The sequence below is a fragment of the Cherax quadricarinatus genome, chromosome 52 (genome assembly GCF_038502225.1).
Source record: "Cherax quadricarinatus isolate ZL_2023a chromosome 52, ASM3850222v1, whole genome shotgun sequence".
NCBI lineage: Eukaryota > Metazoa > Arthropoda > Malacostraca > Decapoda > Parastacidae > Cherax > Cherax quadricarinatus.
In genome coordinates this window covers 11,332,447-11,359,946 of record NC_091343.1, presented here as the reverse complement: position 1 = coordinate 11,359,946, position 27,500 = coordinate 11,332,447, and the positions used below count along the sequence as shown (strand labels likewise).

Here is a 27,500-nt window from a genome sequence, read left to right as displayed (position 1 = left end):
CCTTTTTAAAATTTTCTCTTATATGTTTAAAGATATATTTTTTTCATTAATGTTAATGAAAAAAATTTTAATTTTGCAACAAAAGAATCTTAGAAAACTTACCTAACCTTATTATAACAAGAGCAATTTATTTTAGCATAAACCAACTAAATATATTTTAGATTTGTTTACAGTAAGTTAATACTAAACAAATACAATGAAATGTATTTTTTTTCGTTAGCTTAAGAATGATTTTGGCGAAATTATTGCATACACAAATTTTCGCTTGTCCTATATGGCAAGATGAGCGTTGCTATTTAAGCCAAGGTCGCAAGTTCTGCCTATTCGGCACGACATATGTATGTGTATGTCGTGCCGAATAGTTAGAACTTGCGATCTTGGCTTAAATTGCAACGCTCATCTTGCCATATAGGACAAGTGAAAATTTGTGAATGCAATAATTTAGCCAAAATCATTCTGAACCTAACGAAAAAAATATATTTCACTGTGTTTCTTTAGTATTAAATTACTGTAAACAAATCTAAAATATATTTAGTTGGGTTAAGTTAAAATAAATTACGCTTGTTATAATAAGGTTAGGTAAGTTTTCGAAGTTCCTTTTGGTGCAAAATTATAAATTTTTACATCAACATTGATGAAAAAAATATATCTTTAAACATATAAGAGAAAATTTAAGAAAGGACTTAATTTTAAACGAGTTCTTGCTAATTGACCAGTTTTGCATATTCGGCACGACATATATATATATATATATATATATATATATATATATATATATATATATATATATATATATATATATATATATATATATATATATATATATATATATATATATATATATATACATATATATATATATATATATATATACATATATATATATATATATATATATATATATATATATATATATATATATATATATATATATATATATATATATATATATATATATATATATATATATATATATATATGTATATATATATATATATATATATATATATATATATATATATATATATATATATATATATATATATATATATTTCGTGCCGAATATGTAAAACTGGTCAATTAACAAGAACTCATTTAAAATTAAGTCCTTTCTAAAATTTTCTCTTATACGTTTAAAGATATATTTTTTCTTTAATGTTAATGTAAAAATTTTTAATTTTTGCACCAAAAGAATCTTAGAAAACTTACCTAACCTTTTTATAAAAAAACAATTTATTTTAGCCTAACCTAACTAAATATATTTTAGATTTGTTTACAATAATTTAATACTAAGCAAATAGAGTGAAATGTATTTTTTTCGTTAGGTTCAGAATGATTTTGGCGAAATTATTGCATACACAAATTTTCACTTGTCTTATATGGCAAGATGAGCGTTGCTATTTAAGCCAAAATCGCAAGTTCTGCCTATTCGGCACGATATATATATATATATATATATATATATATATATATATATATATATATATATATATATATATATATATATATATATATATATATATATATATATATATATATATATATGTCGTGCCGAATAGCAACGCTCATCAACAAGTCTGCCGTCTCCCACCGAGGTACCACCTCCAGAACTGTCGTGGGGACCCTCATCCTCAGAGAAAAGAATAAACTTGCTTCAGGAAAAACTCAAGGTTCTCCCTGAAGATGTTTGAGAATTTTCTCCTACCACCCCCTTATATTTAAAATATATTTTATTTCAAGACGAAATACATTGACAAAACATTCACGAAAATACAATAAAAAGTAAAACAACATAGATAACAACTCAGAGTTACATGTGGAAAATTACATTTACTTGGATGTATCATTATATACATAACAATAAATGAACATAGATAATCATTATTTATCAGTTAGACAAGTAGGAATTTGGGACACCTAGGTCGCAAAAATGTCCCCCTTCGATACCTACCACTGTTATATCCACAAGTTGCTCTGGACCTATTAATTAAATGAAATATACATACACCAGGAATACTGGTAAATATGTAAATTTGTGGACTGTATATTAAAAATAATAAATGGTTATATATATATATATACAATTACATAACAGAAGGAAAATATATCTTAATATCACTCACTAATTTGACTGGAGATTAATGTGTATCATACTCAGAAAACCTCACACTTACTAAATCTATGAAAATAATGCTGGCCAGAATTACACACAAATCTAGAGAGCTTATCTGAGGCTCCTGGAGAGGTCTTGTCCTGTCGCCTGATATCTCGAATTATGCAGGAATGCACATTCAACAATTTCGCCTCCTATCTGAGAGGTGTCAACCCAATTTTAACCTCTAGACCACGAAAAATTCTTCACAATATTAATTAACGTCTTACTCCATTCAAACAACAATGGCGCCCGTCCTTCTGCGCAGACGCAGGCTTTCCGTTTTCTATGACATAAATATTATTAATACAGTATGGCCATCTATTTACATATAACTACTGTATTTCTGGAAAATATATACAGTATTTTCCACACTGCCGCTGGGCGGAGTTCATTGATAAACGACTCAAATTGCTTATTTGGCAATGGTGGAGGACCTGGGTACATATAGGATCTGGCATCCACACGACAACATATTACACAAGATTTAATCACCCTTTTTACACTTTGCCGTCCTTGTGGAATCCAGAAAGTTTCCCTAATACAATTTAAGGTATCTTGTACCCCACCATGCATTACATTTTTATGGGCATTTAGAATAATCAAATTTGTTAGATGATGAGTTTTGGGCAGTAAGATAGGGTGTTTAGCATAATCACCCAATTCAACATTTTGTAACCTACCTCTGCACCTAATTACACTGTTCTCTAAGTACAGCCCCAATTTCTCTATTATGAAGCCTTTCACAATTTTTCTTTCCATCATCAATTTAATCTCATTTCCATAGATTTCCTCCTGTACCCTCTTTATCCAATACTCAAGAGGATGTGAAAACTTATATGATATATTCATCTTGTTTAGAAATTTAAACACCAACTTAGTTACATTGATTAGTTTGGGTAAAGAAGAATACCTATTTATATCAATGGCTAAGGAAGGACAAACTATTGGAGAGGTGGTCACAGTAATTTTAACAGGAGTAATATACGCCTTTTGTACAGGCCAATTAGCTTTATTTACCAACCAGCTCGGTCCTTTAAACCATGATACAGCATTTACAAATTTAGCATAAGGTAAACCTCTGGACAAGAAATCAGCTGGATTCTCCTCAACAGGTATATGATTAAACGTTAACATATGCTTAACAAAACTATTATACTTCTCTTGCATCTGATTAATTTCAGCGACTCTGTTTTGTACGTACACAATTTTACTGTTTCCATTACAAATCCATTGTAAGGATACCTCATTATCAGACCAAATTACAGTGTCACTAATATTTATCTCCTGCAACTTATTTCTTATATAATTAGCTAATTTGACACCTACATAAATGGCTGTTAATTCCAACTGAGGTAAGGTACGTGATTTAATTGGAGACACTTTAGCCTTAGACATAACAAGAGAAATAACACTATTATATTGAAGGTAAGCAACTGCTCCATATGCCAATTTTGAAGCATCACAAAAAATGTGGAGTATATTTTTCCCATTTGGATTGGCCACCCGGCGTGGGAACTCCAACATTGGAATTTTCTCATAATCACCAATTAATTCATCCCACCTGTTAATGAATTCCTCAGGTAGAATTTCATCCCAAGCACATTTAAGTTTCAATGCTTCCTGAATTAATAATTTCCCTCTTATAGTAAGGGGTGACACTAAACATAGTGGATCAAAACATTTGGAAACTTCAGCAAGCAAGACTCTCTTAGTTAATTTATTGGGCGTACTGTAATTATTAGGTTTTAACATTAACAAATCTCTCTCAGTATCCCAAGTTAATCCTAATACATTACTACATTTTGGCACTTTATCTCCAGGGTAATCTTTACTTATTTTGTTCTTTAATTTGGACGAATTACTATTCCATTCCCTCAAAGGCATATTTGCACTTTGCATTATTTCATTAGCCTCTCTATAAGTCATTAACAGTTCCTCTTCAGTTGACGTCACACACAGCAAATTGTCCACATAAAATTGTTTGCTCATTACTTTACTCAATGGCCTTTCCAAACTTTTAAGGTGTGCATTTATCATCGCTTGAGGTAGGAACGGACTGGATGTAGCACCAAATAATACCCTCCTAAAGAGAAAGGTTTTCAGAGGGCTAAGTGGCTCACTAGGATTCTCAGGCCATGAGAAGCGGGTACAATCCCGGTCAGCCTCTTGTAAATCCACTCTTAGGAAAGCTTTACTTATGTCAGCCGTAAAGGCATAATTTTTCATCCTGAAATTTAATAAGATATCTCCTAATTTTTCCATCAACGACGGACTTGTCATCAAACAGTCATTTAAACTAGGTACATTTTTGTTACTCCTGACACTACAATTAAACACAATCCTCAAAGGAGTGGTCTTAGAATCCTTCTTCACTCCGTGATGGGGCAAATAGTGACCATAAATTTTGGCTTGCTCAGGAGGTACCTCTTCTATAAATTTAATAATTAATTGTTCAGCAATTATATCATTATAGGCAGTTAACAATTCTGGTGTCTTACTCAGTTCGCGGAGCTGAGCCTTTAATTGTCCATATGCCATTCTGTAATTAGTGGGCAATTCTGGATGGTTCAGTCTCCACGGAAGTCGTACCCAATATTGTTCAGATTCAAATTTTACATCTCTCAGGTATTGCTCCTGAGTAAAAGAATCATCTGGACTTTCTTCATTTACATTTATTCCAATGCTGTCTAATTCCCACAATTTATGCACTGGTTCAACACCATCCTCTAAGGAAGAATTATACTGGGCACGATTTCATGAGTAAGACACACAGTTATGGTATTTGTAGTTTCATCTAGTCATGAATTATTATTACTAGGAATCCTACCATACATTACATGGCCTCCTGTAGTCTTCAAAAGGGTGACACGACATTTCTTTACCATACCCTTTACAAAGGAGGCATAATAGTCACTACCTATCAAAATATTTATTGGGCCTACAGAATCATCACTTACACCTGAAGGTGCTAAATTTACATTATGTGAAAGTCTTTCTGTAGCTTTACTAAGCCCTACTCTAGTTATTTTCTCTGGAAGTCTACGTACAATTACTGCATTAACACGTTTTTTCTCATTGCCCAACCTGACAGTTACATAAACAGTGTCATACAATTGAGACCTTTTATCCGAGAGAAAACCAGATAATTTTAAAGTTGTGGGATCTCCCATCTGTACTTTCATACCATCAAGACATTTACGTTTTATGAAAGTACGCTGGGATCCCTGGTCCAATAATGCATTTACATTTTTTGATTTATGCCTTTTATCATCAATTTTTACCTGTAACACAGGTAAGGCTACTTCAGCAAAACCATCATTATTAACATTAGCAGCAATTTTTACATTAGCTACTGTTGTGTCAGGATTGTCAACATTATCATTATTATCAACATTATCATATAGACCCTTACACATGACTATATGGTGTCTTCCTTTGTGACATTGATAACAGAAGTTTAATTTGGCATAACAATCCTTTACATTGTGATTACCTAAACATCTGATACATCTGTCAAGTTCCTCCAATCTTTCAACTTTATCATTCCATGAATTGTATGCATTGCAATTCTTAGAAGAATGAGTACCCTTGCAGAAAATACAATCTCTCTTTTCTTTGACTGGTTTCTTATTAACTGGGCTACTCTTAGGAGGATACTTATTCCTCTTACCTTATGGAGAATCATTATTTCTGATTCTTGCTAATTGATATGCACCTATGCAACTATTTTTAGGAAATGAATTTTGAATATTACCACTGGGATAATATTTCCCTTTGTGAAACTTGACAGATGCCTCAGAGTTATTATGTTTTGCATCTTTAAAATGAGTTGGTTGGCTGGTCTGCAACTGAACAATTAATTCTTGTAGACCTAGTCTTATTTCCTCCAGACCAAGATAACCCTTGTTATACTTGTTCGAGAAACATTCCAGTGTTTTACAGCTTAATTTATTCTGTACTATGGCACTCAATAACCAATCCGATTTCTTCAGATTATATTTATTGCTTAAAGTTTTGAGAGTGCTCTCCAGTTTAACTCTAAACTGCTGTAAACCTTTGTAAGTGTGATCTGGAGATTTTAAATTAACAATGATATTCACTAGATCCAACCTACTTTGTTCTGTATTACCATAAGTGACTTTCAACAAGTCAACTGCTTCCTTGTAAGAGTCATTTACATTGGGAAAGGCTTGTAGGAGTATGTGAGCATCTCTTACCTGTCCTTTGAGGTAAAATAATTTAGTTACACAGGCTAGGTCACTCCTGTCATGCACAGCTGCTTTAAAAATTGACCAAAATTCCTCCCAATTTTCTGCAGGATTAAACACAGGCAAACACAATTCTGGGAGTTTTGGCAAAGACATATTTGTTGGAGCAGACTGATTAACTGCCTGGTTTACACATTTTAATTTATTCAAGGCCTGACTTTTACAAGAAAGAATCTTTTCCTCTAATTCATAATACTGATTAATCATGAGATCTACTTCAGTCTCATCTACACAGTTTACTAACAAATCTCCTTCATATTTGTTGTAATATAATTTGTATGAATCATATCTATTACCTAAAGCATCTAAATACAATTTTAAATCATCAGTATTCACAGTTTCTTGATTCATTAATTCCAAACATTTACTATTTGCTCTATATTCGATATGTTTGTCTTCTACATTAATTTCCTCATTTTCAGCCATGATGCAATGTATTAAATTCAACTTAATAACACTGATTACAATTCACAACACTGACACAACCTACCTTTGAATAAATCCCTTCTGCTTCAGCTTAGCAATTACACATGCAAGAAATTATAATATAATTTTAAATGTGCATTAATACAAACCTTTAGCCAAACTTGGCTTATCAAAATTAATATTACACAAATTAATATAATCCTTGCCAGAATTTGGCATAGCAAATTAATATTATACACAATATAATCTTTAGCCACACTTGTCTTATCAATTGCACATACACTGATATAAATCTTGGCCAGAATTATCTTATCAAATTAATATCATACAAATACATTAATATAAATCCTAGCCACTTTGGCTTTGCAAAATTAATATACACATTAATATAATTAGCTACACTTGGCTTATCAATTACACATACTCTTATACACATTAATACAATCTTTAGCCACACTTGACTTATCCAAATTAATATTGTAATAATTATAATCCACTACACATTAAGTAAATTTGTGAACTTAACATCCACCTCCTTCTGTTATTTCACATATAATTATTAAGTAATTAACTAATTAATGTCTTCACTAATTACCTCCGGTTCAAGAAGGACCAATGGGCAAATTAAATGTGGAAAATTACATTTACTTGGATGTATCATTATGTACATAACAATAAATGAACATAGATAATTATTATTTATCAGTTAGACAAATAGGAATTTGGGACACCTAGGTTGCAAAAATGTCCCCCTTCGATACCTACCACTGTCATACTCACAAGTTGCTCTGGACCTATTAATTAAATGAAATATACATACACCAGGAATACTGGTAAATATATAAATTTGTGGACTGTATATTAAAAATAATAAATGGTTATATATATACACAATTACATAACAGAATGAAAATATATCTTAATATCACTCACCAATTTGACTGGAGATTAATGTGTATCATACTCAGAAAACCTCACTCTAACTAAATCTATGAAAATAATGCTGGCCAGAATTACACACAAATCTAGAGAGCTTATCTGAGGTTCCTGGAGAGGTCTTGTCCAGTCGCCTGATATCTCAAGTTATGCAGGAATGCACATCCAACAATTTCGTCTCCTATTTGAGAGGTGTCAACCCAATTTTAACCTCTAGAGCACGAAAAATTCTTCACAATATTAATTAACGTCTTACTCCATTCAAACAACAATGGCGCCTGTCCTTCTGCACAGACGCAGGCTTTCCGTTTTCTATGACATAAATATTATTAAATACAGTATGGTCTTCTATTTACATATAACTACTGTATTTCTGGAAAATATATACAGTATTTTCCACACTACATCTCGAATACTTCGTCCAGCTCCCCGGCGGTGGGCCACGTGCACGGAATGCTGCAGGCATTTCCTCTCTGGATCGCAACACTGAGTATCTGAAACAGGAAGCTGGTCGCCCTGTCGTCCTTGGTTTCTATAACGAGCTTTTCACCCAGCTCTTTGAGGAACTTTAGAGCACACTTGCCCCATGCTCCAAGGGTCTCCGACCCAAATGGGATGAAGTTATAACGAGGGGGAAGGTCTTCATATTTGCGGATCTTCTGGGTCTCCCTGTGGCTGGCAGCTCCATCCCCTTCAGCTTCGGAGTATGGCAAGTAGGTGTCTGCCAATGTGGCAGCACAGGTTTAGTCCCAGGCAATCTGCTTTCCATCCTTCCGGGGTAGTATAGTAGCTCCATGAGGACGCTTTTGACTTCCGTCAGACCTCTGCACTTGGGGTTTCCGTTGAGCTGGGCAACGGACTGTGGCGAGGCTTCTCTTTATGTCATTGACCTCCTCATGTCTGGCATACTTCCTTTCTGCTGTATATATATATATATATATATATATATATATATATATATATATATATATATATATATATATATATATATATATATATATATATATATATATATATATATATATATATATATATATATATATATATATATATATATATATATATATATATATATATATATATATATATATATATATATATATATATATATATATATATACATATATATATATATATATATATATATATATATGCCTCTACTAGTGGCCTACATCTCACCTCCTGGCGGTATATAAGGCTCCATCCTGTCACTTCAACTCCATATTGTTTCAGACTATGGTACAATACTCCTCTCCAGACTGAGGGACTGACCACCTCAAAACTTCAAGGGTGATGGACTGATTACATCGTCTTCAAGTCTCTTCTGCTTCTATCAACTTTCCTGTACTCGACTGAAGAAGCCTACTGTGTAGGCGAAACGTTTCGAAATAAAGATACTTAACTGTTGCATACGTGTCTTACCAAACAACAAGTTCATAAATAATCATGCACTTTTTTGTGCGTGTATTGGAAGCTTAACGTATTGTATAAATTTCATGTTCTATGTTATTTTAAGCGTTTATTCAATACATAAATTTATATAAATGAATAAAATACATGTGCAACATCCTATTATCGTTATTATCGGAACTTTTCGCTTTCACAACAGGCTTCTTCAGTCCATAAGTGAGGTGAAACAGCGTAGCCAACTTAAGCATGCCTGTACCTTAACCCTGAGGGACTGACCACCTCCTCCCAGGGGTGTCGGACTTATCACGATAAAACTACTACTGTAAGGGTTATATACGCCTGCGTTCGGCTGAAGACGCCTGTTTTGCAGTTGAAAAGTTTCTACAATTAGGATATCTATATGTTACACATGTGTCTTATTCAGGAACTTGTAAGTATCGTACAACATTAATAAAGTTTATTTTAGTTCAGTTAAGTTTCCTTCTGGTACAACACATTTTACACAACTGAGAATCTTCCTATTGTTCGTAATTATTGTTTTTTTTTTTGCATCTGGATAACAACCATTCTGTGGTTCAATTAATGTAACTTAAATTTTATTTACATTTTAGTTTAACAGGATAAAGTAGAAGTATATTTAAATAGCCTCGCACTCTTCCCTTTGCCTCTCAACCACAAATATACTGAAAGGATCCTGCCTATCATCACCCAGTGTTAAAAGCTGACCCTGCAGGCAACTCACATGGTCCACACCGATGTATTCCATGAAGGAAGCAAAACCTTCATTGAGCCAAAGGTCTGTCCACCAGTCTAGGGTGACGAGATTGCCAAACCATTGGTGAACCAGCTCGTGGGACACCACCCAAGCTACCCGTCGCTTGTTCCACGCTGACGACACCTCTGGATCATACAGCATTGCTGTCTCGCTGCATAGGACTAGACTCAATGATAATTTTTTTGTGTACATATTATAATGATAATAATACTACTAATAATGCTAGTACTAAGGCACTAAATTACACAGATTACGTTTGGCGCAAAGAGAGTGAATTGACTAGGAAAGCAGAATTATTTCAGGAGGTGGAATACATGGTACTTATATTTAATATGTTTTATATAGGACAGAAACAAAAAATTCTAAGCAATTATATATATATATATATATATATATATATATATATATATATATATATATATATATATATATATATATATATATATATATATATATATATATATATATATATATATATATATATATATATCATTCTTTCAACACATCGGCCGTATCCCAAGGAGGCAGGGAGGCCGAAAAGGAAAAACGAAAGTTTCTCCTTTTACATTTAGTAATATATACAGGAGGAGGGGTTACTAGCCCCTTGCTCCCGGTATTTTAGTTGCCTCTTACAACACGCATGGCATACGGAGGAAGAATTCTGTTCCACTTCCCCATGGAGATAAGAGGAAATAAACAAGAACAAGAACTAGAAAGAAAATAGAAGAAAACCCAGAGGGGTATGTATATATACGCTTGTATATGTATGTGTAGTGCGACCTAAGTGCAAGTAGAAGTAGCAAGACGTACCTGAAATCTTGCATGTTCATGAGACAGAAAAAAGGACACCAGCAATCCTACCATCATGTAAAACAATAACAGGCTTTCCTTTTACACTCACTTGGCAGGACGGTAGTACCTCCCTGGGTGGTTGCTGTCTACCAACCTACTACCTAGGATATATATATATATATATGTATATATATATATATATATATATATATATATATATATATATATATATATATATATATATATATATATATATATATATCCTTTATATACATACATATATATATATATATATATATATATATATATATATATATATATATATATATATATATATATATATATATATATATATATATATATATATATATATATATATATATATATATATATATATATATATATATATATATATATATATATATATATATATATATATATATATATATATATATATATATATATATATATATGTTTTACCGTTATCCGAGGACATACGGTGGTGTGGGGAGGGGAACGAAATTAGCTCAAACCCCCACACCACCGTATGTCCTCGGATGACACCAAAACACCTAGTACTACTGAGTACATCATTCTTCCAGGATTGCGCGGTTCCATGGGTTACAGCGTCATGTGTGATTTTTGCTCACCATGAGATGGGCCAAACCGATATGGGTTCGAATCCTCTGCTAGTCGCAGTGTTGTTATTGGTATATATATATATATATATATATATATATATATATATATATATATATATATATTATTGTAACCACGAACGAGTGGTATTGATCAATAACAACACTGCACTAGCCAAGGACTCGAACCCATGCTGCTTTGGCCTGCCTCATGGTGGGCGAAAACACATTACGCCCTTATCACTGAGCCATACGATCCTTATGAGTAGGGCATCCAGCGGAACTGGATGTGGTACTCCCTACCCAAGGACACACGATGGTGTGGATGACTCTAGGCTAATTTCATTCTAGTCCCCGTTTGGTGTACTAGTTCAACGAGCAGTATTTTATATTATTGTAACCACGAACGAGTGGTATTGATCAATAACAGCACTGCACTAGCCAAGTTCTCGAACCCATGCTGCTTTGGCCTGCCTCATGGTGGGCAAAAACACATGACGCCCTTATCCACTGAACCACACGATCCTTACAATAATATAAAATACTGCAAGTTGAACTAGTACACCAAACAGGGACTAGAATGAAATTTGCCTAGAGTCATCCACACCATCGTGTGTCCATGGGTAGGGAGTACCACATCCAGTTCCGCTGGATGCCCTACTCTTAAGGATCGTATGGTAAAGTGGATTAGGGAGTCATGCGTTTTCGCCAACCATGAGGCAGGCCAAAGCAGCATGGGTTCGAGTCCTTGCCTAGTGCAGTGTTGTTATATCTGACCTGTAGGTAATGAGTCCCCAGTTTTCCATAGCAGCAGCCGAGAGGTCAGGAAGTGCGATCATATCCAGCTTGGGTAGAGGGAACGAGACGTTGAAGTAATCCTCGTAGTAAGAAAGAATTTTAGGACCTGTCAGTAGGGCGTAGTCTGCCTGGTCAATGGCAGATTTTCGAGTCGTCACTGCAAGAAAGATAATATTTTCAAAAACATCCTCCATTGTAATTTTACTGTCACATTTCAGTCTGTATAGACCAAAGCGTTCAAAGTAAATTCTATACTGTTTTACTTTCAGCTCCGCCAGATATACCAAGTCGGATCACAGGATATATTCACAAAGAGCCTTATTTCTCTCAACATTTTGTATGCTGACAGTTTACTTTAATCCCTATTTTAGGAATTAAATAATTTTGCTAGTTAAAAGATTACGTGAAGCTTTAAAACAATCGACAGGCTTTAAATCCAGCAGATATTTGTTTTCTGTAAGATTTCATTCATCTCTGATAAGCATTTCAAGTTCTTATTCTACTCCCAGTTTAACAATTAAATATTCTTAATTCTACAAAGTTACTTATAACTGTCAGACTGCGCACAACGCACAAAGACATTTTTACGAACTTTGAGTTCAACTCTTTTTATGGATCTTGACTAAATAGCATTAGCTACACACTGGGTCACCCATTTTCATAAAATCATGTTGCAATTCACTTGTTCAGAATTCTTTTACATCAAAAGTTTCGGTTAAAGTTGGATATAAAATAAATAATAAAACTAGATTTCAAATTTGAACTCGTATACTTATATACACAAGATAATAACAATGAAGGAAAAAAATTTAAAGACGTAAAAATATTCTTAAGAGCATTGACATATATGTGCAAAAATAATAGTAATGTTCTCTAATTATTATTTTGACCATAACTTTCATCTTCTGGTAGTAAAAATAAATCACGCATTGAATCCAGGAAAGGTTTATTGCGCCACTAAGACCCGCCTCAGGAAACACTTGTCCTGTTTCCTGACGAACCTTACCTAACCTAACCTAACCTTACGTAACCTAACCTAACCTAACCTTACTTAACCTAACCTAACCTTACCTAGCCTAACCTTACCTAACCTAACCTAACCTTACCTAACCAAACCTAACCTTACCTAACCAAAGCTAACCTTACCTAACCTAACCTAACCTAACCTTACCTAACCTAACCTTACCTAACCTAACCTTACCTAACCAAACCTAACCTTACCTAACCTAACCTAACCAAACCTAACCTTACCTAACCTAACCTAACCTAACCTTACCTAACCTAACCTAACCTAACCTAATCTTACCTAACCAAACCTAACCTTACCTAACCATACCTAACCTTACCTAACCTAACCTAACCTAACCTAACCTAACCTAACCTTACCTAACCTAACCTAACCTAACCTAACCTAACCTAACCTAACCTAACCTAACCTAACCTAACCTAACCTAACCTTACCTAACCTAACCTAACCTAACCTAACCTAACCTTACCTAACCTAACATAACCTCCGCCAAAGATAATATAAAAACAGATTATCGGTCTTCCTTCTGTCTGATGAACAAGTGTGATGCCAGGTAAACCATATAAAACTCTTCTTTCTACTCTCATTCAGATGCAATGCTTGCATGTGAAAGTGCCTGCATACATATTTGCATACACGCGTGGGCTCGCATACTCATGCACACACACACGAACACTCATACATGTATGTGTATGTGTGAAATATCAACCTATTATTTGGAGAAGTGAGAAAGACAAGTTGAAAATTTTGCGTATTCTCGAGGATTTATATAGTTTGTTCTGTTCTAGGCGCAAAAGGAATAAATGTTCATATGGGTTAACTGCAGGTAAACGAACCTATATGAACTAAATATTTCTTAATTATCATCTAATGTTTCCTTAATTACCACAACTTAAAAAAATTGTATACTCTGTAGTTAAAATTATAATGTTATATAATCATGATATATAATAATCCTTAAGATGAACTAATATATAAATCATTATCATGAATTAATATGTAATGATCATTATCATGAACAAATGTATAATCATTATCATCAATTAATACACAGTCTATATTTTATGAGCATTTTAGATTATTTGGAAACTTAAATCTTAATAAGACGAATAATGTAGAGGAAATATAGTTGTCCAATGGTGTTGTATAGAACTGGTTGTGTGGTTGATTAATGGAGTTTAAAGACTACCGACTACACAAGGCTCATTAAGACTGCACGTAACCTTGTCATCATCACGCAAGAATACTTTACTTCCTAAACCAGGGATTAAAGTAAACCCTCAGCATATATACTGAGAGATATACAACTCTATGTATATTTTCTGCGACAAAAAATTGCCTGTTTAAGGTGAAGTCTTTAGGGTGTTTAAATGCATTTAGCAGACATGAACCTATTTTTCCTTGTAAAGTATAAAAGAAATTTTTTTTTCAATTAATATCAGATTTAAAAAAAATGGCCCAAGTAGGACTGGAAGGTCGTCATAAGCTTCAGTCTCCTGTGTGCGGGATAATTGTGCATCAGATTTATAATTCTGAAACTAGAAGCTAGAAAAAGTTTACGGTGAGTATATAATTTGAATTGTTTCAGCAGGGAAATGACTAGCATCATTTTGGCACTATTATATAAGTTAAATACAAAGGGAGCAGCAGAAATTAAATAATAATGATGTAATCAGTCCCTCAACCTTGGACGTTAGGTAAGGTTTGTCAGGAAACAAGACAAGTGTTTCCTGACGCAGATGTTAGTCAGATGACCCGCCGTTGGAGTTTTTGGTCATTTCTAATGTTCCTTTGTATTTGACTGAAGAAGTCTACTGTGTAGGCGAAACCTTTCATCAATAAAGATACGCAACTGTTGCACATGTGTCTTAATCTTCAACTTATCGGTATTTTATACTATTTTCAACAACTTTATCATCATTTTGGAAACTGAATTATGCGAAGCAACACTCTGGTTAACGATCATTGACTCCATAAATCGCTTCCTCATCAATTTGGATGTGGAGAACACTTAATGACGACTGTTATCTGCTAGTTTATTATACAGAGAAACCATTTTGTCTAAGTTTTTTCATCACAGCTCTATTAAGTCTTACCATATACTGTATTTAGGAGGAAGCGCTAAACCCGTAGAAATTATAATACGCCTTGAGGAATGGGAGGAAACAGACCCTAGGACGTAAATGATGGGTTCAATTCCTTTGATCAAAGCCCCTTCACCTGCATCAAGATACCTTCCTTCAAGGGTCTATATTTATTCATATCTTAAATACCATCACAATTAAACAGATATAAACAATTTGTTTTACAGTGAATAATTGCTTTGTTGTTAGTCGCAAGACAAGTATTTTAAATTATTAATTTTACAATATAGGGAAAGCACACAAGAAAGAATTCTCCATCACTATCAAAAAATGGCTTAAATTTGATCAAAAGGAAGAAACTCGCCTTCAGATTTATCAGTAGGTTATTATTTTTATATTTTGTTGCTGACTAAATGAACATAATATTGATGACTACTCAGAGACCTTAAAGGTAAATTTATCTTATTTTTGCAGGTATGATTTTGTATCCGTTATATGTAATATTTCCCAAAAATTTCTACTGTGGCAGACACTTTATACCTGGACGACTTTATGTTTTCTTACTATATATAAATAAATAAACAAATAAATAATATATACATACATATATATATATATATATATATACAGACATATATATATATATATATATATATATATATATATATATATATATATATATATATATATATATATATATATATATATATATATATATATATATATATATATATATATATATATATATATATATATTTACATGTATATAATTTTTTTTAACAAGTCGCCCGTCTACCACCGAGGCAGGGTGACCCAAAAAAGAAAGAAAATCCCCAAAAAGAAAATACTTTCATCTTCATTCAACACTTTCACCTCACTCACATATAATCACTGTTTTTGCAGAGGTGCTCAGAACACAACAGTTTAGAAGCATATACGTATAAAGATACACAACATATCCATCCAAACTGCCAATATCCCGAACCCCTCCTTCAGAGTGCAGGCATTGTACTTCCCATTTCCAGGACTCAAGTCCGACTATATAAAAATAACCGGTTTCCCTGAATCCCTTCACTAAATATTACCCTGCTCACACTCCAACAGATCGTCAGGTCCCAAATACCATTCGTCTCCATTCACTCCTATCCAACACGCTCATGCACGCCTGCTAGAAGTAAAAGCCCCTCTCCCACAAAACCTCCCTTACCCCTTCCTTCCAACCTTTTCGAGGACGACCCCTACCCTGCCTTCCTTCTCCTACAGATTTAAATGCTCTCCATGTCATTCTACTTTGATCCATTCTCTCTAAATGACCGAACCACCTCAACAACCCCTCTTCAGCCCTCTGACTAATACTTTTAGTAACTCCACACCTTCTCCTAATTTCCACACTCCGAATTTTCTGCATAATATTTACACCGCACATTGCCCTTAGACAGGACATATATATATGTATATATATATATATATATATATATATATATATATATATATATATATATATATATATATATATTGCGATCTTGGCTTAAATAGTAACGCTCATCTTGCCATATAGGACAAGTGAAAATTTGTGTATGAAATAATTTCGCCAAAATCACTCTGAACCTAACGAAAGAAATATATTTCACTGTGTTAGTTTAGTATTAAATTACTGTAAACAAATCTAAAATATATGTAGTTAGGTTAGGCTATTAGGTAAGTTTTCTAAGATTCTTTTGGTGCAAAATTAAAAATTTTTACACTAACATTAATGAAAAATATATATCTTTAAGCGTATAAGAGAAAATTTTAGAAAGGACTTAATTTTAAATGAGTTCTTGTTAATTGACCAGTTTTACATATTCGGCACGACATATATATATATATATATATATATGTATATATATATATATATATATATGTATATATATATATATATATATATATATATATATATATATATATATATATATATATATATATATATATTTTTTTTTTTTTTTTTTTTTTTTTCAACAAGTCGGTCGTCTCCCACCGAGGCAGGGTGACCCAAAAAAGAAAGAAAATCCCCAAAAAGAAAATACTTTCATCATCATTCAACACTTTCACCACACTCACACATTATCACTGCTTTTACAGAGGTGCTCAGAATACAACAGTTTAGAAGCATATACGTATAAAGATACACAATATATCCCTCCAAACTGCCAATCTCCCAAACCCCTCCTTTAAAGTGCAGGCAATGTACTTCCCATTTCCAGGACTTTTTCTACAGTGGCCCAGATGCTGGGGCACCAGATAATACATAGACAATTAGTTCAACAATCACGCTAGACAGAGAGAGATGGTATTAAATACCGACACGATGGAAATAGACACAATGTAGTATAATACAGTTCTTTATCGACAAGGTTACTACTCCCTTGCAGTCTGCTTTTCAGGTTACATTAACATGAAGAAACCCACTGTGTGAGCGATACATTGTTGATAAAATTGCATTATACTGCTTTTGTGTCTCTTTCCATCACATGGCAGATGTGCGACATTCATAATTATACTAAATATTAATCTTCCATTATAACCTACCTCGAAAGAGAACGTGATCGTTGTCGTGGGACTCCATGCTAGCAAAGTCGGAGATGACGAAGGCGACCAGGTAGGTGGACATGGGCACGCTCGTGTTGAAGTGGTCCCACACCCACCCATCTTGACCCTCGCTGGGAAAGAAATAACAAATAAATATGTAAATAATATTTTTAACCATTTACTTCCTATGTTCAGTATATGACTGACAAGCTAAATTTAGCACAAGACTCGTGTAAAATAAATTCTAATATCTTACATTGGTATTGTTTCAAACTTTGGCATGTTTGAAAGGGAAGACATTGAAGCTTCCCTGGCCAGGAAAATTTCGTAAGTGGCTTTCAACGCAGGTTCATCAAAACATGGAAAGGCTCTTCTAGCATCCGTTGGTTGGAACTGAGTCACTGCGATCCATCTAAAAGACAGGAAAGTACGATGCAAAAATTTTCATTATGGAGAGTTTAGATGTAAGTTGTTATGAATGGTTTGAAAAACCGACAAGATGAAGATTGAGACACTTATGCAACATATGGGAATCTTTATTCAGGAAACGTTTCGCCACATAGTGGCTTCATCAGTCCAATACAAAGTAGAAAGGCGTAAGGAGAGGAGGAGTTTGAGGTAATCAGTCCCTCAGCCTAGAGTCGATGTGTTCAGTCGACTCCAGGCTGAGGGACTGATTACCTCAAACTCCTCCTCTCCTTACGCCTTTCTACTTTGTATTGGACTGATGAAGCCACTACGTGGCGAAACGTTTCCTGAATAAAGATTCCCATATGTTGCATAAGTGTTTCAATCTTCAACTTGTCGGTTTTTCAAACCATTCATCACAACTGTCAGACACTGCAGCATCATGGGATCTTGTTACAAAGAATTCTTCATCACTTGTTCAACCTTTGGATGAAGACCTACTTCGACTATTGGATGGTACCACTATGATCCCACCTCCTCCTGCTTCACCTTACCTCACTACAGTATATAAGCCACGTCTACGGCCCTATGCTGTACATTCTACAAGATTGATTGACTGAACACATCGACTCGAGGCTGAGGGGCTGATTACCTCAAACTCCTCCTCTCCTTACGCCTTTCTACTTTGTATTGGACTGATGAAGCCACTATGTGGCGAAACGTTTCCTGAATAAAGATTCCCATATGTTGCATAAGTGTCTCAATCTAGATGTAAGTTAACTAAAATGCTTATACGCAAATTAATCTTACTTTTCATTTCCTTGTTCATCCGTGTATGAAGATCTGTAGAAACCAACGAGATCATCATTGAGGTAACCAACGAACTCCATGGAAAGAACATATTTCTTCCCAGGCTTTAGCTCCTTGTTTAATTTGGCAATGTAAAATTCTCGTTCTTTGTCACATAGATGCCTTAAAATCCTTATCCCGGGTCCCGTCCGATCATCAGAAGGTGTCAACTGTAAAATTATAAGGCGAAATCAAGAGCATTTCCAGCACTGCTGACCCAATACAACTATTTTTTTTAATCATTCCTTACAATCGCTCATGATTACGTATCTATACGATGTAAAGATGTGAAAGAAGTTTCTATACAGTTTTGTTATCTTAAACAATATTTTCCAAGACATACCTTGATGGTTTCGTTGTTTGTGATTATATCATTAATATGAAGAGTAATGTTGGAGGTCGGCTCAACAACCTCCATCTCCACCTCCACGTATCCTATGATGCTGAAGTTGCCATTAATAAAAGGTTGAAGTTTGACCATATAGTGGAGAGGCTTGAGGGCTCTGGGTAATCTTACATTGATTTTCTCTTTAGATGGTGTTTCAGGAGATGTCTCAACAGGCGAGTGTGTGGGAGGTTGCTGTAAGACATTAGTTAACACAGCTAAATATTTAACCATATTTTCAGATATTAAAAAAGTTAATACGTTTCTAACTCTCATTAACATTCCTCTTAAGATAAAAGTATGTACAGTTATATTCACGAGGAAGCTCTAAACATGTAAGGCTCAAACACCTCTTGGCAAGTGACTGATAATTAGATTTTATCCGAGGAAGACGGAGTAGCTCAAATTTCATGAATCAAGAGCTCTTTGCTACCTTATAAAGGCGACAACCTTTGAAAGGGTAATAATGTATAAACTTGCCAGGAACTATGTCTGAAAGACAAATAATTTAGTCAACAGCTGATAGCTCGAGAAAAAAAAATCATGAAATATAACTTTGACAGTGATCTGGATACTTTTAGTCTTCAGCAGAACTCTCTGACTAATATACGACTAACGAGTTTACATGCGTACCAGCAGTAACATTTATATGATTGGGACACAGGTGAGAGAACATAAAACAAAACTAAGTTGCACTTGTAAAACTCATGCCAGAAATCCTGAAGGTATTCAAGTACTCACTAGTGGGCTACGTCCTCTGTCGTCTTTCAGGTCCTGGGACTCTTGTCCTGACTCCCTGACATGCGGGGCATAGTAGTAAACGAGAAGTCCCGTGGCCACTACAACACTCACGAAGATCAGCCCCAGCAGGAATGCAACACCTCTGCTAACATACAAACCGTTCCTCTTCCCAAAGGAGACAGATTGGTTAATGTCCATAGTTAAAGTTTCTGTACTCTGCTGGTCATAGTATAGTCTGGCTGTTACACCTGTTGTGGTTAAAAAAGAAAAGTATTATAATGTGCAGTGTTATGGAAATGGTACCGAAGAAAACATGACAGATGCAGATTGTGAGAACTCAGAAGTAGAAAAAGAGTTGATTAATTTATCTTGGAAGTTTTCTTTCAAACGTCAAAGAAGGTTCGCGTAATACAAAAATGTTTGTATTTTTCTATAGCCTTTAGTATCAATTCTCACTATAAACCAGTTTAGTCCAGCCAAAGCTCTGTCAAACGAGGAAAGAAACCAGATATGAAACAGTAATTTAGATGTATTCCATCACCAGAATCATGTACACTATACCATGTACATATTTAAACACAAGATAACCATTTCAAGAATAGTGTTATGAAGAATGGTGAAATATGAGAATACTGTAATTCAACAGTGAATACACACTCAAAGAGTTGACGATCTACTGTATGATGAGTGCCAGCAGATGTCTAGAGAGAGTCTGGCTGAAGTGCTCCATAAACTCAGGGAATTGCTCAGTCAACCCTCCCTCAGTCTGAAACATCAGAATGACTCAGCAATATGGCTAATCCCACCAATTTACCTATTCAGCACACACATATATATATACATATATGTATATATATATGTATATATGTATATATGTAGTAGGTTGGTAGACAGCAACCACCCAGGGAAGTACTACCGTCCTGCCAGATGACTGTGAAACAAAAACCTGTAACTGTTTTGCATGATGGTAGGATTGCTGGTTTCTTTTTCTGTCTCATAAACACGCTAGATAACAGGGATATCTTGCTACTCCTACTTACACTTTGGTCACACTTCACAGACACGCACATGCATATATATATATATATATATATATATATATATATATATATATATATATATATATATATATATATATATACATACATCTAGGTTTTTCTCCTTTTTCTAAATAGCTCTTGTTCTTTTTTATTTCTTCTATTGTCCATGGGGAAGTGGAAAAGAATCTTTCCTCCGTAAGCCATGCGTGTCGTATGAGGCGACTAAAATGCCGGGAGCAATGGGCTAGTAACCCCTTCTCCTGTATACATTTACTAAAAAAGAGAAGAAGAAAAACTTTATAAAATTGGGATGCTTAAATGTGCGTGGATGTAGTGCGAATGACAAGAAACAGATGATTGCTGATGTTATGAATGAAAAGAAGTTGGATGTCCTGGCTCTAAGCGAAACAAAGCTGAAGGGGGTAGGAGAATTTCAGTGGGGGGAAATAAATGGGATTAAATCTGGAGTATCTGAGAGAGTTAGAGCAAAGGAAGGGGTAGCAGTAATGTTAAATGATCAGTTATGGAAGGAGAAAAGAGAATATGAATGTGTAAATTCAAGAATTATGTGGATTAAAGTAAAGGTTGGATGCGAGAAGTGGGTCATAATAAGCGTGTATGCACCTGGAGAAGAGAGGAATGCAGAGGAGAGAGAGAGATTTTGGGAGATGTTAAGTGAATGTATAGGAGCCTTTGAACCAAGTGAGAGAGTAATTGTGGTAGGGGACCTGAATGCTAAAGTAGGAGAAACTTTTAGAGAGGGTGTGGTAGGTAAGTTTGGGGTGCCAGGTGTAAATGATAATGGGAGCCCTTTGATTAAACTTTGTATAGAAAGGGGTTTAGTTATAGGTAATACATATTTTAAGAAAAAGAGGATAAATAAGTATACACGATATGATGTAGGGCGAAATGACAGTAGTTTGTTGGATTATGTATTGGTAGATAAAAGACTGTTGAGTAGACTTCAGGATGTACATGTTTATAGAGGGGCCACAGATATATCAGATCACTTTCTAGTTGTAGCTACACTGAGAGTAAAAGGTAGATGGGATACAAGGAGAATAGAAGCATCAGGGAAGAGAGAGGTGAAGGTTTATAAACTAAAAGAGGAGGCAGTTAGGGTAAGATATCAACAGCTATTGGAGGATAGATGGGCTAATGAGAGCATAGGCAATGGGGTCGAAGAGGTATGGGGTAGGTTTAAAAATGTAGTGTTAGAGTGTTCAGCAGAAGTTTGTGGTTACAGGAAAGTGGGTGTAGGAGGGAAGAGGAGTGATTGGTGGAATGATGATGTAAAGAGAGTAGTAAGGGAGAAAAAGTTAGCATATGAGAAGTTTTTACAAAGTAGAAGTGATGCAAGGAGGGAAGAGTATATGGAGAAAAAGAGAGAGGTTAAGAGAGTGGTGAAGCAATGTAAAAAGAGAGCAAATGAGAGAGTGGGTGAGATGTTATCAACAAATTTTGTTGAAAATAAGAAAAAGTTTTGGAGTGAGATTAACAAGTTAAGAAAGCCTAGAGAACAAATGGATTTGTCAGTTAAAAATAGGAGAGGAGAGTTATTAAATGGAGAGTTAGAGGTATTGGGAAGATGGAGGGAATATTTTGAGGAATTGTTAAATGTTGATGAAGATAGGGAAGCTGTGATTTCGTGTATAGGGCAAGGAGGAATAACATCTTGTAGGAGTGAGGAAGAGCCAGTTGTGAGTGTGGGGGAAGTTCGTGAGGCAGTAGGTAAAATGAAAGGGGGTAAGGCAGCCGGGATTGATGGGATAAAGATAGAAATGTTAAAAGCAGGTGGGGATATAGTTTTGGAGTGGTTGGTGCAATTATTTAATAAGTGTATGGAAGATGGTAAGGTACCTAGGGATTGGCAGAGAGCATGCATAGTTCCTTTGTATAAAGGCAAAGGGGATAAAAGAGAGTGCAAAAATTATAGGGGGATAAGTCTGTTGAGTGTACCTGGTAAAGTGTATGGTAGAGTTATAATTGAAAGAATTAAGAGTAAGACGGAGAATAGGATAGCAGATGAACAAGGAGGCTTTAGGAAAGGTAGGGGGTGTGTGGACCAGGTGTTTACAGTGAAACATATAAGTGAACAGTATTTAGATAAGGCTAAAGAGGTCTTTGTGGCATTTATGGATTTGGAAAAGGCGTATGACAGGGTGGATAGGGGGGCAATGTGGCAGATGTTGCAAGTGTATGGTGTAGGAGGTAGGTTACTGAAAGCAGTGAAGAGTTTTTACGAGGATAGTGAGGCTCAAGTTAGAGTATGTAGGAAAGAGGGAAATTTTTTCCCAGTAAAAGTAGGCCTTAGACAAGGATGTGTGATGTCACCGTGGTTGTTTAATATATTTATAGATGGGGTTGTAAGAGAAGTAAATGCGAGGGTCTTGGCAAGAGGCGTGGAGTTAAAAGATAAAGAATCACACACAAAGTGGGAGTTGTCACAGCTGCTCTTTGCTGATGACACTGTGCTCTTGGGAGATTCTGAAGAGAAGCTGCAGAGATTGGTGGATGAATTTGGTAGAGTGTGCAAAAGAAGAAAATTAAAGGTGAATACAGGAAAGAGTAAGGTTATGAGGATAACAAAAAGATTAGGTGATGAAAGATTGAATATCAGATTGGAGGGAGAGAGTATGGAGGAGGTGAACGTATTCAGATATTTGGGAGTGAACGTGTCAGCAGATGGGTCTATGAAAGATGAGGTGAATCATAGAATTGATGAGGGAAAAAGAGTGAGTGGTGCACTTAGGAGTCTGTGGAGACAAAGAACTTTGTCCTTGGAGGCAAAGAGGGGAATGTATGAGAGTATAGTTTTACCAACGCTCTTATATGGGTGTGAAGCGTGGGTGATGAATGCTGCAGCGAGGAGAAGGCTGGAGGCAGTGGAGATGTCATGTCTGAGGGCAATGTGTGGTGTGAATATAATGCAGAGAATTCGTAGTTTGGAAGTTAGGAGGAGGTGCGGGATTACCAAAACTGTTGTCCAGAGGGCTGAGGAAGGGTTGTTGAGGTGGTTCGGACATGTAGAGAGAATGGAGCGAAACAGAATGACTTCAAGAGTGTATCAGTCTGTAGTGGAAGGAAGGCGGGGTAGGGGTCGGCCTAGGAAGGGTTGGAGGGAGGGGGTAAAGGAGGTTTTGTGTGCGAGGGGCTTGGACTTCCAGCAGGCATGCGTGAGCGTGTTTGATAGGAGTGAATGGAGACAAATGGTTTTTAATACTTGACGTGCTGTTGGAGTGTGAGCAAAGTAACATTTATGAAGGGATTCAGGGAAACCGGCAGGCCGGACTTGAGTCCTGGAGATGGGAAGTACAGTGCCTGCACTCTGAAGGAGGGGTGTTAATGTTGCAGTTTAAAAACTGTAGTGTAAAGCACCCTTCTGGCAAGACAGTGATGGAGTGAATGATGGTGAAAGTTTTTCTTTTTCGGGCCACCCTGCCTTGGTGGGAATCGGCCAGTGTGATAATAAAAAATAAAATGTATGTATATATGTATATATATACATAAATATATATAAATATATATATATATATAAATATATACATATATATATATAAATGTATATATATGTATATATATATATAAATATATAAATAAATATATATATACAAGTATATATATATAAATATAAATATATATATATATATATATAAATATATACGTATATATATGTATATATATATATATATATATATATATATATATATATATATATATATATATATATATATATATCGTGCTGAATAGATAAATCTTGCGATTCTGGCTTAAATAGCAACGCTCTTCTTGCCGAATAAGGCAAGCGAAAATTTGCATATGCAGTAATTTCGCAAAAATCATTCTGAACCTAACACAGTAGGCTTCTTCAGTCGAGTACAGGAAAGTTGATAGAAGCAGAAGAGACTTGAAGACGATGTAATCAGTCCATCACCCTTGAAGTTTTGAGGTGGTCAGTCCCTCAGTCTGGAGAGGAGTATTGTACCATAGTCTGAAACAATATGGAGTTGAAGTGACAGGATGGAGCCTTATATACCCCCAGGAGGTGAGATGTAGGCCACTAGTAGAGGTATATATATATATATATATATATATATATATATATATATATATATATATATATATATATATATATATATATATATATATATATATATATATATATATATATATAAAGTGTTTACAAGTAATCCTTAAATCTTCAGCAGTGTGCAGCAATAATTCTTTCACTGATTCGTAACTTGGTGACTTACGACTCAATTTTTATGACCTTTATGACCTGTAGATCAATTAAGTTCAGGTGTGATGTGGCATCTCTTGATGCGTGCCATGCTTCTAGATTGCTGATAAACTGTTTACACCTACTTATATTTGCTCCGTTATGATGGTGGAGTTGCGAATTCAACTGCTAAATTGTTGATTACAAAATAATCACTAGTAAGCAAGAGACTGACTTCTCTACTGACCCTTGCGTGTAGTGGCTATAAAAGGGAGGATGCGATAAATTGTAAGTCGGAGAGACTGGTAGATACACCATGAATATTAAATATGTCTGCAGGATAGATACAACAACGTATGCGTAGTCCATCGTAGCATTCATTCTATGGTAAACAAACCATACCAAGAGTGGGGTTAGAACCCGCGATCAGAGAGTCACAAAACTCCAGACCGACGCGTTAGTCACTGGCCCAGTTAGCTATAATAAGATTCATCCAGCTAGGTATATTTCTACACCTAGGTATATTTCTACACCGTCGTATGGTGTAGAAATATACCTAGTTGGATGAATCTTATTGTAGCTAGCTGGCCCCGTGGCTAACGCGTCGGTCTGGAGTTTTGTGACTCTCTGATCGCGGGTTTTAACGCCACCAGTGGTATGGTTTGCTTGCAGTCGTGTCATTACGATTTCGTAAGTCATTCCCCCTGTGGTCACTGACTGAGGACGATCACAGCTGTCACACCACGAGAACGATAAACCAGACGCAGAATTCTGGAAGCAGCAGTGGTTCACCTCATTAAAAACTTTGATCAAAACTGTGGGATATGCATGTTGGCTGGACCTGTTGTCCACGATTCTTATAACAAACAAACTCTCCTTACCCCCACCTCCTGTGTGACAAGTTCTTGCAATGACCTTGTGTGTGGTATATCCTTGTCCAAACTTGACCTCGTGGTGCTCGTTTACCTTAAAAAACTGTGTATTTGCTCAGTCCTGTGTACTTGATAAATCCCAACCTTTAGCAAAACGGTCATTTGAAAGGATTCTCAGGTACCAGGTTCTTCATTCCCACTTGTCTACTTTTGCCATTGTCTAGCAAAAACAAGTGAACATAAATTTCTTGAAATTTTATTTTCAACAAAATAAAATGAAACGAAATCTTTCTTGGAGTTTGATGAATTAATGATATAAATTTGAAACTGTTCAGTAGTGCCACTCTGAAGTATCCTAAGTTATAATGTTGACAACTTGGCTCTCACGAAGCACAATCAGAATCCGAATGTTTTCTAAGCAAGATACAACAGCCTTGAAAGTGTGAAGCCGATGAGAAGAGGCATTTTTGAGTTATCGCACAGAAATTATTCCAACACCTTAAATTTAATGTTCAAAACGGGACCTACTCACTAATAACAATACGAACCTTCCTATAAGTTAACTATATTAGCCTTAAAGTTTCTATCTTATCAGAAGAGATATTCAAGTTATAGCAAGTCTGCTTTTTTTCCGTTCACTGTCTCGCACAGATTTCTTAAAAACGTCCATACTTCTAAATTTCCAATACTCTGGGTATTCTTTCAAAAATTCGCTATGTACTGCAAACGTTCCTTACCCTGAACTACTCTCTAATCTATCATTTCCTCACTTATGGTATACGTACATGGAGATCTACAACAGTTAATCACCTACAACCTTACATTACCCAAAAAAATTTAACTATTCGAATGATCTCTTAAGCTGGTTCCAGGCAAAACACTTCCTTTATAGGTAAAAACCACAATTGCACTGGTCATGACATTCATTAAGAAAATGTTTAGCCACGAGTGGTTTCTTCAGGTCTCTGACTCAACCTATTCAGGAACTCTGCCAAATTAAAGGTCGCTAAAAGATTCTTATTAGTAAACTGCTCAAGAATTATTAGAAAATATCTTCATTTAATGAAAATTATACTTAGCTTAACTATTATGTTGCTGAGGTCAGTGGT

At 35.0% G+C, this 27,500-nt stretch overlaps 1 protein-coding gene across 1 annotated transcript in view; it reads right to left on the bottom strand.

Moving 5' to 3' along the window:
• LOC138854198 (uncharacterized) overlaps positions 1-27,500 on the bottom strand; it is a 141,953-nt gene that overhangs the window by 21,885 nt on the left and 92,568 nt on the right. The window contains exons 26-33 of the mRNA XM_070095991.1: positions 26,238-26,290; positions 20,261-20,508; positions 19,478-19,714; positions 19,096-19,304; positions 18,134-18,289; positions 17,878-18,008; positions 12,178-12,355; positions 9,938-10,121 (exon numbers count right to left, since the gene is read on the bottom strand). Of these exons, the coding sequence (XP_069952092.1) occupies positions 9,938-10,121; positions 12,178-12,355; positions 17,878-18,008; positions 18,134-18,289; positions 19,096-19,304; positions 19,478-19,714; positions 20,261-20,508; positions 26,238-26,290 (1,396 nt within the window). The remainder of the gene's footprint in view (positions 1-9,937; positions 10,122-12,177; positions 12,356-17,877; positions 18,009-18,133; positions 18,290-19,095; positions 19,305-19,477; positions 19,715-20,260; positions 20,509-26,237; positions 26,291-27,500) is intronic.